This window comes from Galeopterus variegatus, unplaced genomic scaffold (assembly GCF_000696425.1).
Source record: "Galeopterus variegatus unplaced genomic scaffold, G_variegatus-3.0.2 Scaffold2334, whole genome shotgun sequence".
Taxonomy (NCBI): domain Eukaryota; kingdom Metazoa; phylum Chordata; class Mammalia; order Dermoptera; family Cynocephalidae; genus Galeopterus; species Galeopterus variegatus.
In genome coordinates this window covers 113422-127156 of record NW_007728445.1, presented here as the reverse complement: position 1 = coordinate 127156, position 13735 = coordinate 113422, and the positions used below count along the sequence as shown (strand labels likewise).

General features: G+C 52.0%; 1 protein-coding gene across 1 annotated transcript in view; it reads right to left on the bottom strand.

Moving 5' to 3' along the window:
* RADIL (Ras association and DIL domains) overlaps positions 1-13735 on the bottom strand; it is an 87306-nt gene that overhangs the window by 9679 nt on the left and 63892 nt on the right. The window contains exons 5-7 of the mRNA XM_008581362.1: positions 6268-6428; positions 1727-1839; positions 611-848 (exon numbers count right to left, since the gene is read on the bottom strand). Coding sequence (XP_008579584.1) covers positions 611-848; positions 1727-1839; positions 6268-6428 — 512 coding nt within the window. The remainder of the gene's footprint in view (positions 1-610; positions 849-1726; positions 1840-6267; positions 6429-13735) is intronic.

Below are 13735 nucleotides of genomic sequence, written 5' to 3'. Positions count from 1 at the left end.
TGGGAGGTAAAGGTGGCAGGGCAAGAAGGGCTGTGACAGCCACTGACTCCAAAGCGCAGGCCGAAGGCCAAGACCTTGCCTCTCTCCCAAAGCTGCCACATCTGTGCTGGCAACACGTGTGTGCTGTGGGCTCACCCCTGCTCTGATCTCTCCATGCCCCCAGTAGTGTCTCTGCCTGGAAGTAACCCAGCAGGGGATGGAGAATGTTAGCTCAGGGAGCAAGGTCACAGGTCAGAGCCTTTGCAGCTGTACGGATGTGGCTTCCATCCTGGCCCCCACATGTCCACCAGCAGTTCTGGGCAGTTCAATAACTCCCCTGAGCCTGTCATAGGGAAGGGGCCCTGTGCAGACCTTTCTGCCGTGGCCTTTCTGAAATGCTGATAAGAATGCCTCCTGCAAGAACACTCTCTGTGCGATGTGTCCTAAGCCTGGGCCTCAGCCTGCCTCCCACCCCCAGCCCCACGGGCACCCACCCCCGCAGACCCCTCACCACAGCAGAGCTGTCCCTCAGGAGTCATCCGAGGGGTCAGTAGCCTGTGGCTGGCAGTGAGAACACCCCCAGCATTTCCAGCAGGAATGTGGGTCCCTGTCCCCCAGCACCTGCCCTCACCCCTGTCCAGGAGCTGGTTGAGGAGCAGAGTGCCGGAGAAGAAGAACAGGTAGGCGAGCATCTGGGAGGCAACCTCGGGGTGCACCTGCAGCTGCCGCAGGAGGTCCAGGGCCGCCTGGTAGACAGACACGACGCGGCGCACCTCCTCTGGCAGTGCAGGTGTCACGCACCAGCTCTCCCGGCACTCCGTCTGGAACGGGGGGCACTCCAAGAGGGCTGGGAGGCAGACGTACAGGCACTGGAAGGGTGAGAGAACAGGACCACATTTCCAGGGGTGCTGGTGGTCAGACTGAGAGGCCCTGACCTACCAAGTTCCCCACCCACGTGCTGCATGCCCCACCCTGGACTCATCACAGCTCCTGGCTGAGGCTTTTCCAGTGACGTTGCAGGGGGTGGGGGACAGGGGTTTAGCAAGAGCTGCCTTCTGGGGCTGCTAGGAGCAGAGACAGGGTACAAGTACTCAGCCAGAGCCAGCCGCAGTGGTCATACGGCACCTGCTCCTGTTAAGGCACAGGTGAGCCTGGGAGGTTACAAAGGTAGTGCCTGGTGGGATGGACTCCAGCAAAGAGGGCTGCAAACACCCTGTTGGTACTGAGCGGGAGAGCACCACCTCCCCAGAAAGCAGCTCACCATGCCCCAAAGCACCCCAGAGCTGGGTCATGGCCACAGGGGGACCAGTGGCCACAGCCCTGGCACCAGCTGGGTTTAGGTTGACAATAGACCCATGCCCCAGGTTGACAACAGAGCCATGTCCCATGTGCCACACACCGAGGCCTCTCACAGTTTATCCATGACCCTCAACACACCAGCAGGCAGGGACTGCATTTCAACGGGAGGGAAAGAGGAAGCCAGAGTGATTCTAGGTTTCCTGCTTGGGCGAGTGAGGGGCCAGATTGGGAAAGAGCAGGCATCGGGGGCACATCAGGGCCTACGCAGGACCAGCGGCCACCTCCTCACTGCTGAAGTTCAGCTCATCGCAGCCCCTTCCTGGCTCCTCCCTAGGAGATCCACAGCCTGAGCCTACTTCATCCAACAAGCTGCCTAAGCACAGAAACGGTGGCACCGCCAGCACAGCTGCCATCCCCGACGGCCTGGGGTGCCCATGACCCACCATACCTTGGAGATGTAGTACACGCACTGCTGGAAGGAGTATAGCACCACCTCCTCCAGCACCGCCATGGCCTCCTCGCTGGCCGTCAGTGTGCAGGAAAACAGTGACTCCTTCGAGCCTGCAGGGAGACAGCAACAGCAACAGTCACTCCAGGAGGCCACAGCGATCGGCACCCATCTGCAGGAACAGCAGCGACACAACCACCTGCCCAGGTGCCCTGCGAGCACCACACAACGCTCCCGTGTGGGTTGGGAGAATGTGACAAACCAGCCAAACACCTCTGGGCCATGGCTGGGGCTAAGCCTGCCACCCTCATGGAGAGGCCAGGAATGCTGGTGAGGGGCAGGAGGAGTCCACACATTCCAACGCCCCGTGGATCCCAAGCACAGGAGCTGCTCATTAACTATAGTGTTCCAGAATGTTTTCCATTAGAAGCATCTGCCCCCACAATAGCAGATCCGACCCCTGCCCTGCAGGTCACTTCTCATCAGGACACAGGTCAAAGGACCTCTGACAGCAGGCTTTGAGGAGGCCGTCACTCTGTGGAATCATAACAATCTTTCAAGAAGAAAGAAACCTAAATCACCTATGTCCCCTCCCCCAGCACCCAGGGAGACAGCTGGGAAGATGCTGCTGTGTCTTCAGCCACCCGGAGGCAGCCTGGCTCTGGGCAGGGCACTTGGGCCGGGGGACAACGCAGGGAAGGGGACCACAAGGGCATCAGCAGGGTGTGGCTGAAGCTGAGACTTGGGGGAGGGGAGTCACCAGTGGGGGGAGGAGAAGGTGACTCCTTCCCTCCAAGAGGGGGTTCCTGTAAAGGCGAGAGGCCCCCAGCAGGGTGGAACTATCCCTAGGGGCTCTACAGAATGTGAGCGGCATCTGGACGTGGGTCCCCAGGCATTAAGGGGAAGGAACCAGAATGCTGGATGTCTGGCGTTTGTTCCTCACTCTCTCAAGTCCTCATCTGTTCATTACCAGGAGTGGGGGGCTCTCTCTCCGTTCCTGCCCCAGGCTCTCCACAGGAGCCACAGCAGGGGCCGCACCCTCACGCCATCGAGGACTCTCCCATCAGGGCCGTGAGGGAGTTGCTGCATCTCACGAGTCCACATGGCCTGGCCTGAGCCAGGCCTCGCAGGAGCACAGGCCACCCGGAAAGAAATCGTGGGCAGCAGCCAGAGGCCCTGAGGCAGGCCCATCCACAGCCAGGACAATGCAACTCACAAAACACTAGATGTGTTTCTATCACTTTTGTTTTGTTGTTCAAGTACTTCCTCAGGAGCTGGGGGCTCCCCTGTCCCCCAAACCCACTCCCCAAGAACCCACATGGGCCAGAGGCCAGAAGCCTGCCCAGTGCCAGGACCCTCCCTCGACCCACTGGCCTCCTACCCATGCCTGGTCCCAGGGGTCTCATTTGGAACCCAGGCAGGGCTGGCTGCTCCCTGCATCCCCCCTCCCCCAGCGGCTAGAGGGAACCTGGGGTCTTAGGCTTTCTGCCAGCTGAGATGCTCCTTTCTTCCAAAGCTTCCAGACCTTCAGAGAAATGCAAGGCTGGCCCTGACCACCGACCAGAACAGGTGTAAGCCACATGTGCTCACAGCCACAGGGAAGCCAGCAGAGGGGGACATGGCCAAGAACCTGAGCCCAGACCCTTGCACAGTGCCAGGGGTCTGTCCGTGGCACTCTGAGCACAGGCTGCCCCTGCACTACCACATCCACCTGAGAATGCAGCCCTGTGTGGCTCTCAGGCCAGGGCTCGGCCAATGGGAAGAGAGAATTGGATCCATGGGAACAGCAGGAGGACGAGGCGCTGATTCTGCAGGACAAGACCAGAGCAGGCTCCACACCCAACACACACAGCTCTCAGACTCCTTTGGGATCACTGAGCACCCCGAGACCACAAAGCCTCAAGGAGGATGGGCGCCCTGCAGCCTCCTCCGACTGGGCCCCGGCAGGCGCTGAGCCACAGCCCCGAGGGAGAGCAGGGGAGACCTGCAGAGGGACGCGGCAGACGCCATCCCCTCATGAGATGGAAACGAGGCCTCCTGGGTCAGCACTTCAGACCAAAAAGATTGTCTGGGAAACGACAAAGGCTATTTCACCAGCTCCGGACATGCCACCTCTGTTTTTAGAAGACCTCCCACAGACGTTTCCTGCAGAGGCTCAGGAGGCTGAGACGGAGACTCGGCCTCCCTTGCCCTCTGCTCAATGTTGTCCCTCTGAGTTCTCGGGCGCCTGCCATGCTCTTGACACCAGATTCTGGGGCGCCCCTGGGCCACACGCTTACTCCCCCAGCACCCATTGACTGGGCTTGACAACCAGGTCCCCGACCAAAAATAACTTCCTCCCTGGGACCAGAGGCAGCAGCTGCAGAGCTGCAGCCCGTCAGCACGGAGCAACTTTTCCCATGAACAGCAGCCAGATGAGGGCCTGTGTGGGATCAGCTAACAGCAGCCGGAACGTTGGCTGAAACGAAGCCACTTGGAAAGGCCATCTGCGGGGACTCGCCGAGAATGCAGAGCCCAGTCACCACGGAGCGGGGGAAGCCAGTCCCCCAAGCTGACTCCTGCTGGAGCCAGAGCAAAAGGGACTCCCCTAAGGACATCCCCTAAACCTAACCTCATCACCACCTCACACAGAAGGACATGCACTCGAGAATAAGCCAAAGTCCAGGTGGTTTCTTGGCCAATGTCAACTCCAGAAGTGTCTCTTCTATCTCAGAACCCGCCTGCCATCTGTGACATTGGCCCTGGGCAGCCAGAAGCCTTCAAGGAGACGAGAGTGGTGCTGGGGCCAGGCCATGGGAGAGGGAGTGAGCTCGGGGGTGCACAGGCACTGGATTCCAGGAGAGACCCTCGGGGTGGGCCAGGCGGCTGGACGCGAGGGCCCCTGCTCTGGAGACTTCGCAAGTGCAGGCACTCACGTCACGTTCAGGAGAAAAGCCAGATACTACGTCTGCTCTAGATCCAGACCCTGTGGACAGGGAGTGGCCACCCATTCCTGGGAAGTCTAACTGGCTGCTGTGCATGTCCATCCAGGGGACGAGGCACAGAGGCCACATGCCCAGAATGCCCACTGGGAATAGGAAGCATCTGCACCAAGAGCCGACACGCCGTCCACACATCTGCAGAAGCCCAGATCCCAAGGCCTTGGGAGCCCCACAGGAAGGTCCTTCTTCCCTTTCCACTGTAAAGTAGGGGACCAGAAAATACTAAGAATAATTAATTAATTAATTAAACAAACAAAAAAGAAAATACTAAGAAATCATGATTGGCAGGACGGAGCGTGGACAGATCTCAGCTGGCTCTGCCCCTCTCCAGAGCAGGGTGTGCCCTCACCCCACAGTCTGATGTCCAGGTCTGGCCCGGACACCCTGATGGGTTCGGTTTGCCCAGGCTTCATAGGCCCTCATCCAACCTGGTCTCCGGAGCCCAGTCCCCCACCACAGACTGAGGACAGTGTCTGCTAAGCAGAGTAAGAGCCTGTCCTGGCCACTAATCACCATGCAGATTCCCCAGCCCCACACTCTCGGCCACCGAGAGCCCCTCCTCTTAGGACATCTGCCCTGCAAGGAGCCATAGCAGGGTCCCAGAGCCAACGCGTACAGCCTGGTCCAGGGCCCCACGCTGGCCCTGTTTTCTCAGAGCTCTTCTAGGTTGAGGCCATGGCCGCCTCCTGGGTGCCACAGCTGAGTACACACAGGCACAGTGCAGCATCCGGCATACAGGGTCCATGTCCACGTGCCTGGCCCGTACTTCCCTCCCAGCTCATGGACGGGGTGGACAAGTGGCCTGAACAGCCTGAGGGACCCGCAGATGGAGGGGAGTGAGTGATGTGTTTTTGCCACGGCAGAGCAACAGGGGCAGCAAAACATGAGGCTCTGGCCCTAGAGCCCCCAGGGGCCTGGCTGTCACATTGGTCCCATGGCAGGACAGTCCTGCTGCTCCTCCCTGGCAGACACACACCAGCTAAGATCCTACCTGGGCCTCAAGGAGCAGCCCAAATGCCACCGTCTTCATGAAGCCCTCCCAGACTGCTCCAGTCAGACTCACCCTCCGCGTTTTCAGAACGCTTCCTACTGTACTTCATAAATCCTAGAATGCACGTCTCCCCACATTACAACCCCCGAAATTGACATGCATCTACAATTGTATAACTACAATTCTTTCTGAAATAGTGGCACAACTCGGAATGGGCAGTGGCTGAGAGCCAATGCTCTGCCTACCGTCCCTGGCATTCACTCCCTAGTGGTTCTATGTCTTCCCCACTGAGTGGCCCGGGTATCCCCCGGGCTTCCCTACAAGCAGAACAGAGTTGGACAGCAGTCAAGGTGACGCCACTGCATGGAGCACGTGACACGATGTTGTCAGGTTGGCCCAAACCACCAGCATTGGTCTCAAGTGGTCTCCGAACAACTGACACATGCCAGGACTGGAAGCTGAGGATGCCCTGACATGAATCCCTCCCTGTTCTCGTGGCCAGCTCTGCCCCTGTGCTCACCCTGCCTGGGAATGCCAGCACAAGGCTAGGGGAGCAGCACCAGCCATACCTGTGACATCCAGCTGCTCCTCCATGCTCTGCATGTAGAGTGGGCATTTCTGCTGGATAAAGTACAGGAGCTCGATGGAGTTAGACATCCAGAAAAGAATGTGCTGCAGGTCTGGAACTAGGTCAGCCATGGAAAAGCTGGCCAAGGAGATGGGTTCCTGGCTACCAAGATAGAAAGACTAAGAGTTACACTTCGACTGTGACACCTGGAGAGGCTGAATCTAGTCCTCTGTCTGCATAATGACATTCCTTTTAATGGGACACTAACAAAAACAACTAGGACTGTCAACCTAACAATGTCAGGCTGGGAAGTTACAAATATATACACAAACCTGTTTGGCATCTGACAACGACACCCAACAGCCAGAGGCTCCTACAAACCTAGCAGGAAGGACAGCCAGTTGCCACGGCCACTGGTAAGGACTCTGGTAAATACACTGTTTTCATATCTTCTCTTTTGAAATTAGATAATTAAGTAGCTGTGAATGTTAAGAGAGAGTGTGTGTGCGCATGTGCGCAGTAGGGAAGGGAGGCGATACAGCCCACGGTTTTTAGAACAAGAAACCTGAGTTTAAGCGTGTTATTTAAGCCAACAAGGTAACTACCAGAGGAATCAAGCTGTAATATAACTACTTTGGGAGGTGCACAAGGCAACACTAGCTAGATACGACTTTATTAAAGCAGGAGGTGAGAAGGTAAGGTGTGAAGTCGATGAACCAAGGGTAGCAACCAAAGCATGTTATTTGAAGGTTTGTAAGTAATCATCAGAACACCCCCAAACGGACACAGTTCATCGAGGCTGCCTCTGAGATCTGCCACCCGGGGAGCAGGGCTAGGGCCGAGCTCCTACCACAAACACTTCCACACAGTCAGGTTCTTTCTCTACAGGGCGCGTTGCTGCTCTGGTGAAGTAAAGCAGACACGCTCCCCCGAGAGGCGCTGCCAGACGCTGGGCGATGAGCAAGGCCCCGGGGGACAGGTCAGACCCTTCCTGCGGCCACCCAGGGTGGGATGAGGGTGACAGTGCTCTTCCCTTCCAGGCCTGCCGCCTCCCGGCTAGTGGTCCCTTTTCAGGGGACGATGGCAACCTCCTCGGCCAGACTGCTTCTACCAAGCTCAGAGCTGCCCAGACCATTTCTCCTCCTCCTCGAGCACCACCCCATGAGGCATCTGTGTCAACTCCCCACTGTGTGACTTGCAACTTCCTTGTGTTGTCCTGAACCGGCCTCTGGAACACCCGAGGGACGGCTGCTGCAAGGCTGTGCTGAGGTCCCAGACAGCTGCTCGTTTAAACAGCCCACCACACGCCTTTCTCACAGGATCCTTCACCCCCTCCGCACAGCAGCCTAGCATGAAGCCCTGAAACCCGTTGCTTTCCAGCGGCTAAGGACAATGTGCTGACCGTGGCTTCCATGAGCACATCTGGGGGATACTCTTCACAAATGACTTAAGTCACCCGGATCTCACCTGGGTTTGCCTGGGTGAGGGGCACCCCTGCTGCCTAATGCCCAGCTGGCCTGGGGCCCCTCACCGCCTCTGTGTCCCTTACTGGGGGGATTGTAAGGGGCAAGCCCGGCGCTGCCCCTGTGCGGTCCTCAGGGCATCATGCGAGCCCAGCACCTGCCCCCAGGCCCAGGACACATCCAGGAGCTGTAATCTCGCCTGCGCCAGGAGAAGCTTCAGGATGACTGGCTGTCAGTGTGACCGTAGCACACATAGTGCCTGGTGTCTGCACATGGCCCGGGGATCCTGGGGAAATGTGCCACAGTCACGGGAAAAGTCCCCAGAACTTACAGGCAGCTGGTACGTGAATGGGCCAGAGAAGGGCCCAGGTTTTATTGCCTCCTTTTTCCTTCCCTGGCCGAGCAGCCAACAGGGGCCGAGGGGAGGAACCTCAGGCTTTGTCCCAGATTCTCCCTGGTGCCTGAAGTGTTGCTTATCTGCCTGATGTAATTCCACTTTTGTCCACAAACAATGCTGACCTCTCTGTGTCCTGCCCCTGGCCACAGAAGAAACTGGCCTGAGACCGTGTCCCTGCATTCGCTGCGAGCAGGTCTGCTGAGGGCCTGGCCCGCTCACCTTCTCACACAGCTCCGAGTGCTGTCCCTTTGTCTTCATTCTTGACCCTGGCTTGAATTACACATGTGCACACAGACAGGCATAACAAGCTTTGTGTCGTTAAAAAAGGATTCATGTGGCTCTTCGGAGCCTAATCCCATTTTGTTTTCAACATTTACTGCCCTTCGCAATTTCACTCAGAATTCAAGGGGCAAATAGGCCTCTACTGGAAAATAACTCCGGGGGCTTGGCCACCTGGAGTCTCCTATTGAATCCGGTCAAGGTCATCATCAAGGGCACACCACATGCCAGCGTGGACCACGTGCAGTGATAGAGACCCAGCCTGTCCCACCAGGCCTGTCTGGACGGTGGGGCAGGAGCAGGTCTGGTGCAAAAGGAAGATGCCACACTGGACCAGGAGCAGGGGGCACTAGAACTGAACAGGGAGGGTGAAGGGCCACATGGCAGAGGCACAGCCTACAGCGGGACTCTGAGGAGACTGGCCCGACACTTGGGCAGAAGGAAACTGCACGGCTGGGGCAGTGCCAGTCAGAATGCAGGCACCTCCTACACGGTGGCAGGAAGGTGAACAGCCTACACGGAGAACTCACCAGAGTTCCACTCCTAGGAACCAGGCAGTGGACACAGGCACACAGTGCAGGAGGAGTGCAAAGGCGGGAGTGTCTGGGTGCCAGCTGCACTGCTGTTTCTGGTGGCAAAGACCTGGCCATGCCATCGGCAAAGTAGCGAGTGAGTGAGTGTGGAGCTCCATGAAGACAGTGCACCATGAAAGGTGTGTGTCGACCAACCTTTGCTAACCTGGAGAGGTTGCAGTGAGCAAGCAAATCTCAAAACAATTCATCCGGTAAACACTCACCTGGTGGAAGGAAGGAAGGGAGGAAAGAAGGAGGGAGGGAGGGAAGGAAAGATGAAGCGGGAAAGGAAAAAAGGAAGGGATGGTGGAAGGGAGAAAGGAAGATCAAAAGTTTGGAAGTCCCTCCAGCAGTGGATACACCCTCAGAGTGCTCCTCACGTGGGATTATGAAATGATTACTCTGAGTAGCAGCCTGGCCCCAACTGATTTGCCATGGGACTGGGGCATCTCCACGGCTGGCAGTGTTGGCCATCGCACTACTGTTTATTTCACATGTTCATGATGTCCACCGTGCCCCTCTCCCCCAACCATGTCCTGGACTTTGGGAACAGCAGAGCAAAAGGAGAAGGAAGGAAGGAAGGAAGGAAGGAAGGAAGGAAGGAAGGAAAGAAGGAAGGAAGGAAGAGAGGGAGGAAAGGAGATGATAAATACCATACGTGCAGCCAACCACTAGAAGTGGTCTGGGGAGGGCACTGGGGAGGCGGGAGGGTGCAGTATTTCCTATGTCACTGCGTAGCTAAGCGTCACTCATGTTTTCACAGTGAGAACACGTTCCTGTAATGTTTGTACAACAGCAACAGTAACAAATGAATCCTCCTGGAAGACAATGTGGAGGGAAAACAGGAAACCACCCAAGGTCTCTAAGCCGCAGGCAGCAGAGCTGAGGAAAGCTGGACTTAATTTTGCTGCAGCCTAGATTGCAGAGCAGATTGGAGGGGGGACTAGGGACACCAAGAGTCCTGCAGGGATGAGATGACTAGGGTGTGGACTAGAGAGGAGATCAGATGACCAGATGGGGGGCCAATAGCAGGGAGAAAAGGGAGTGAACAGCTCAAGGCACAGCCATGCAACCTGCAGAGCCACCACTGACAGTGAGAGAAGAGGGAGCAGCCCAGTGTGGAGAGAGAAGCTGAGCCAGGGAGAGCCCAGGACAGGGCAGGAGGGCCCGGGCAGGGAGACGTCATTGGAAGACCAGACAAACATGCCTATGCCAACAGGAGAAGTGAGCAGTTGCTGGTGTCCAAGGGCACATCACAGCAAAACTGAGAAGAGGTGACATTCCATGGAGCAGTTGCTAAAGACCTGGGGGAAGGCAGTTTCTACAGTCAGGGAAAGGCAGGAGTCAGGCTGCAGGGGGACGAGGAAGACAGAAAACAGGCAGTGATGCCAGGCACAGAACTCAGGACAGGGCAGGGAAGACGGAAGCTGGTGGCAGCAAGGAGAGGCAGAAGGACCAGCAAGAGCTGGCTTTGTTGTTCTCTTTCTTTCTTGAAACTGAAGAAGACTATAATCTCTCTGATGGCAAAGGGAAGACATCAGTTCTGAAAGGCGGACTCTGGAAAATGCTGTAGGCAAATCTGTGGTGATGACCGGTCACCACAGAAAACCACCCAACAATGCTGAGCTCCACTGAAAACCACAGGGCACCAGTGGGAGCGGCCAAGGTAAAGGAGCACCAGTGGATATAACACGCAGGAGAGTCACCCCAAATACCAGAAGCCACACGAAGACAAAAGACGTGAGACCAAAAAACAGTCATATTCCAAGTGACTGAAGAGATTTTGTAAAAAAAGAATTAAAACATAAGGATTAAACAAGGCATATCTAATTTAAGAGGAAAAAGAACTTGTTAAATTAAAAAGAAATCCAATAAAAAACCTTAGACATTTTCTTTTAAAAAAAAATCAATAAAATTTAAAATGGCAGGGCCGGCCCGGTGGCGCACTGCTACAGTGCGCCGTTTGGGAGCGCGGCGGCGCTCCCGCCCAGGGTTCGGATCCCACGTACAGACCGGCTGCTCACTGGCTGAGCGAGGTGCAGGCGCAACACCAAGGGTTGCGATCCTGTTGCCGGTCACGAAAAAAGACAAAAAAAAGGGGGNGCGGGCGCAACACCAAGGGTTGCGATCCTGTTGCCGGTCACGAAAAAAGACAAAAAAAAGGGGGAAAAAAAATTTTTAAATAGCAGATTACATACAGCTGAGGAGAGAATTAGTGAACCAAACGACCAGCAGAGATCTCTGAGAATGCACCAAAGAGACACAGAGATAAAAATCTGCAAGAGCAGGTTAGAGATATAGAGGAGGTTATCACGAGAAACCTCAAATCATGGCTAACAGGAGTCCCATGAGGAGAGAACAGAGAGAATAGTCAGGGCAAAATTCAAATAGATAACAGTCACGTGTTTTCAAAAACTGAAGATAGATACAATTCTTACACTAAAGCAACATACAGAATTCCAAGTACGATAAATAAGAACAGACTAAACCCTAGATATTTTGTGGTAAAACACACAACATTAAAGATCAAGAGAAAATCTCAAAAGAAGACAGAAAAAATAAACTTATCACAAAAGAACAAAAATTATACATACACAAGACTTCTCATCAACATAATAATGCTAAAAAAATAAAGGAGTATCTTCAAAGGTTGAAGGAAAAGAGCTAAACTCTTTCTTAAGAGCAGCAGCAAAATCAGAACATTTTCTGACACCAAGTCCGAGAGGACTGGCTATCATAGGGCCTCAACAAAAATAGCTGTTCAAGGATGTATTTCAGTAACAAGGGAAATAATCCTGACAGGAGTGAGTGGATGCAAGAAATAATGATAAGAAAAAACCAAAGCCACTGGTAAGCATGAGCACATGGGTAAATCCAAATAAACACAGATTATAAATATAAATAAAAACAGAATGATTTGGGAAATACCACGGTTGAAACAAGGTAAAGCTAGAATAACATAAATAATAAAACGAAAGCCAGAAAGTAGGGATGGGAGTCAAAGCATTCTAAGATGTGTTGTGCAATAAAAAACAGAAAGATAGTAATATTTTAAGAAAAACTTTGAAAGCAATAAAGAAGAAAAGGGGAAATTCAAAAAATCCAATTAGATAGGAAAGTATAAAAAAGAAAGGTAAGAGGCATGATAAACAGAAAACACAAAAAAGATGTTAAAAATAGGTCTAAATATATCAGTAACTGTAATAAACGTAAATGAATTAAACTTGTCCACTAAAAGACAAAGATGAGCAGGCTGGATAAACAATTGCTTTCAAAACCTGAAACAAAAGGACACAGAAAGATTGAAAGTAAAGGCATGAAAAAATTTACCAGGCAAATAGTAAAGAAATGAAAAGTGACAAAACTATTAACATCAGGGAACTAAAAGATTTTAGGGTAGTAAAATTTATTAGGACAAAAAGAGGGATATTACTTTAAAAGGAACATTTAAAAGGATACCATTGAAACTATACACACCTCACTGCAAAGTGTTAACACAAATGAAACAAAACATAATTTAAAAAAAAAAACTTACAAATCCACAATCATTGTGGGAAGTATTAACTTATTTTTCTCAGAATCAGAGCTTAAAGTGACAAAAAAAGTTAATATGTAATAGAGTTATATAAATAAATAAATAGTAAATAAAGTTGATCTAATAGACATACACAACTCTATGTAAAAAATAAACTAAATATTGCTGTAAGAACACGATAAATGCTTGCAAAATTGACCACAAACTAGTCAGCAAAGGATTCTTAACAAATAGCAAAAAACTGAAATCTTACAAACCATGTTCTCCTATCATAATGTAATAAAATTAAAAGTTAAAACAAAGCAGAAAAACATACATATTTAGAAATTCAAAATACTTTCAAAACAATTAATGAATCAAAGAAGAAATTACAAAAGAAATTATACAATAATAAGGAAACATAGATGTTATTGACACAGAAATCAAAGAAAAAGCAGACAAAATGATGAAATTGGTTCTTTGAAACAGCTAATAATAGACAAATCCCTGGGAAGATAAATCAAAGGTTGGGGGGAAGAGAAGAAAAGATATAGCACAATAAGAATTAAATAGGGGGATAAAACTATAAATATATTAAGATGAAAAAAGTCATAAGAGAATTTATGGATGATTTTATTCAAATAACTTTGAAAATATATGTCACAGATAATTTTCCAGGAAAGTAAAAATTATCTAAATAAACAAAGAAGAAATGGAAAACTAAATAAACCAATAATCATTAAAGAAATAGAATCAGCAAACACAAAGGTCTCCATCCCCACTGGCACCACCCCAGATGTTTTTACAGCCTCCTTCTAGCAAACTTTGAGGTCCAGCATCTCCACCTCATATGAATTGATTCACAGAACTGAAAAACAGAGGAGGCTCCCCCAATTCACTTTCTGTGAGTCTTGTTACTAAGATCAGACAACGATAATACAAAAAAATAAATAAATAAATTTCATAGATCAATTTTCCCTAAGAATTCAGATGGGAAAATCCTAATTAAAATATCAATAATATTGATCATCACTAATGATCAGGAAAATGCAAAATAAAAACACAATGAAACATCTCACACCTGTTAGAATGGCTATTATCAAAAAGTGTTGGCGAGTGGGGCCGGCCCGGTGGCGCACTGGATAAGTGCACCGCTTGGGAAGCGCGGCGGGCGCTCCCGCCTGAGGGTTCGGATCCCACATACAGACCGGATCCCACATACAGACCGGTTCCCGCTCACTGGC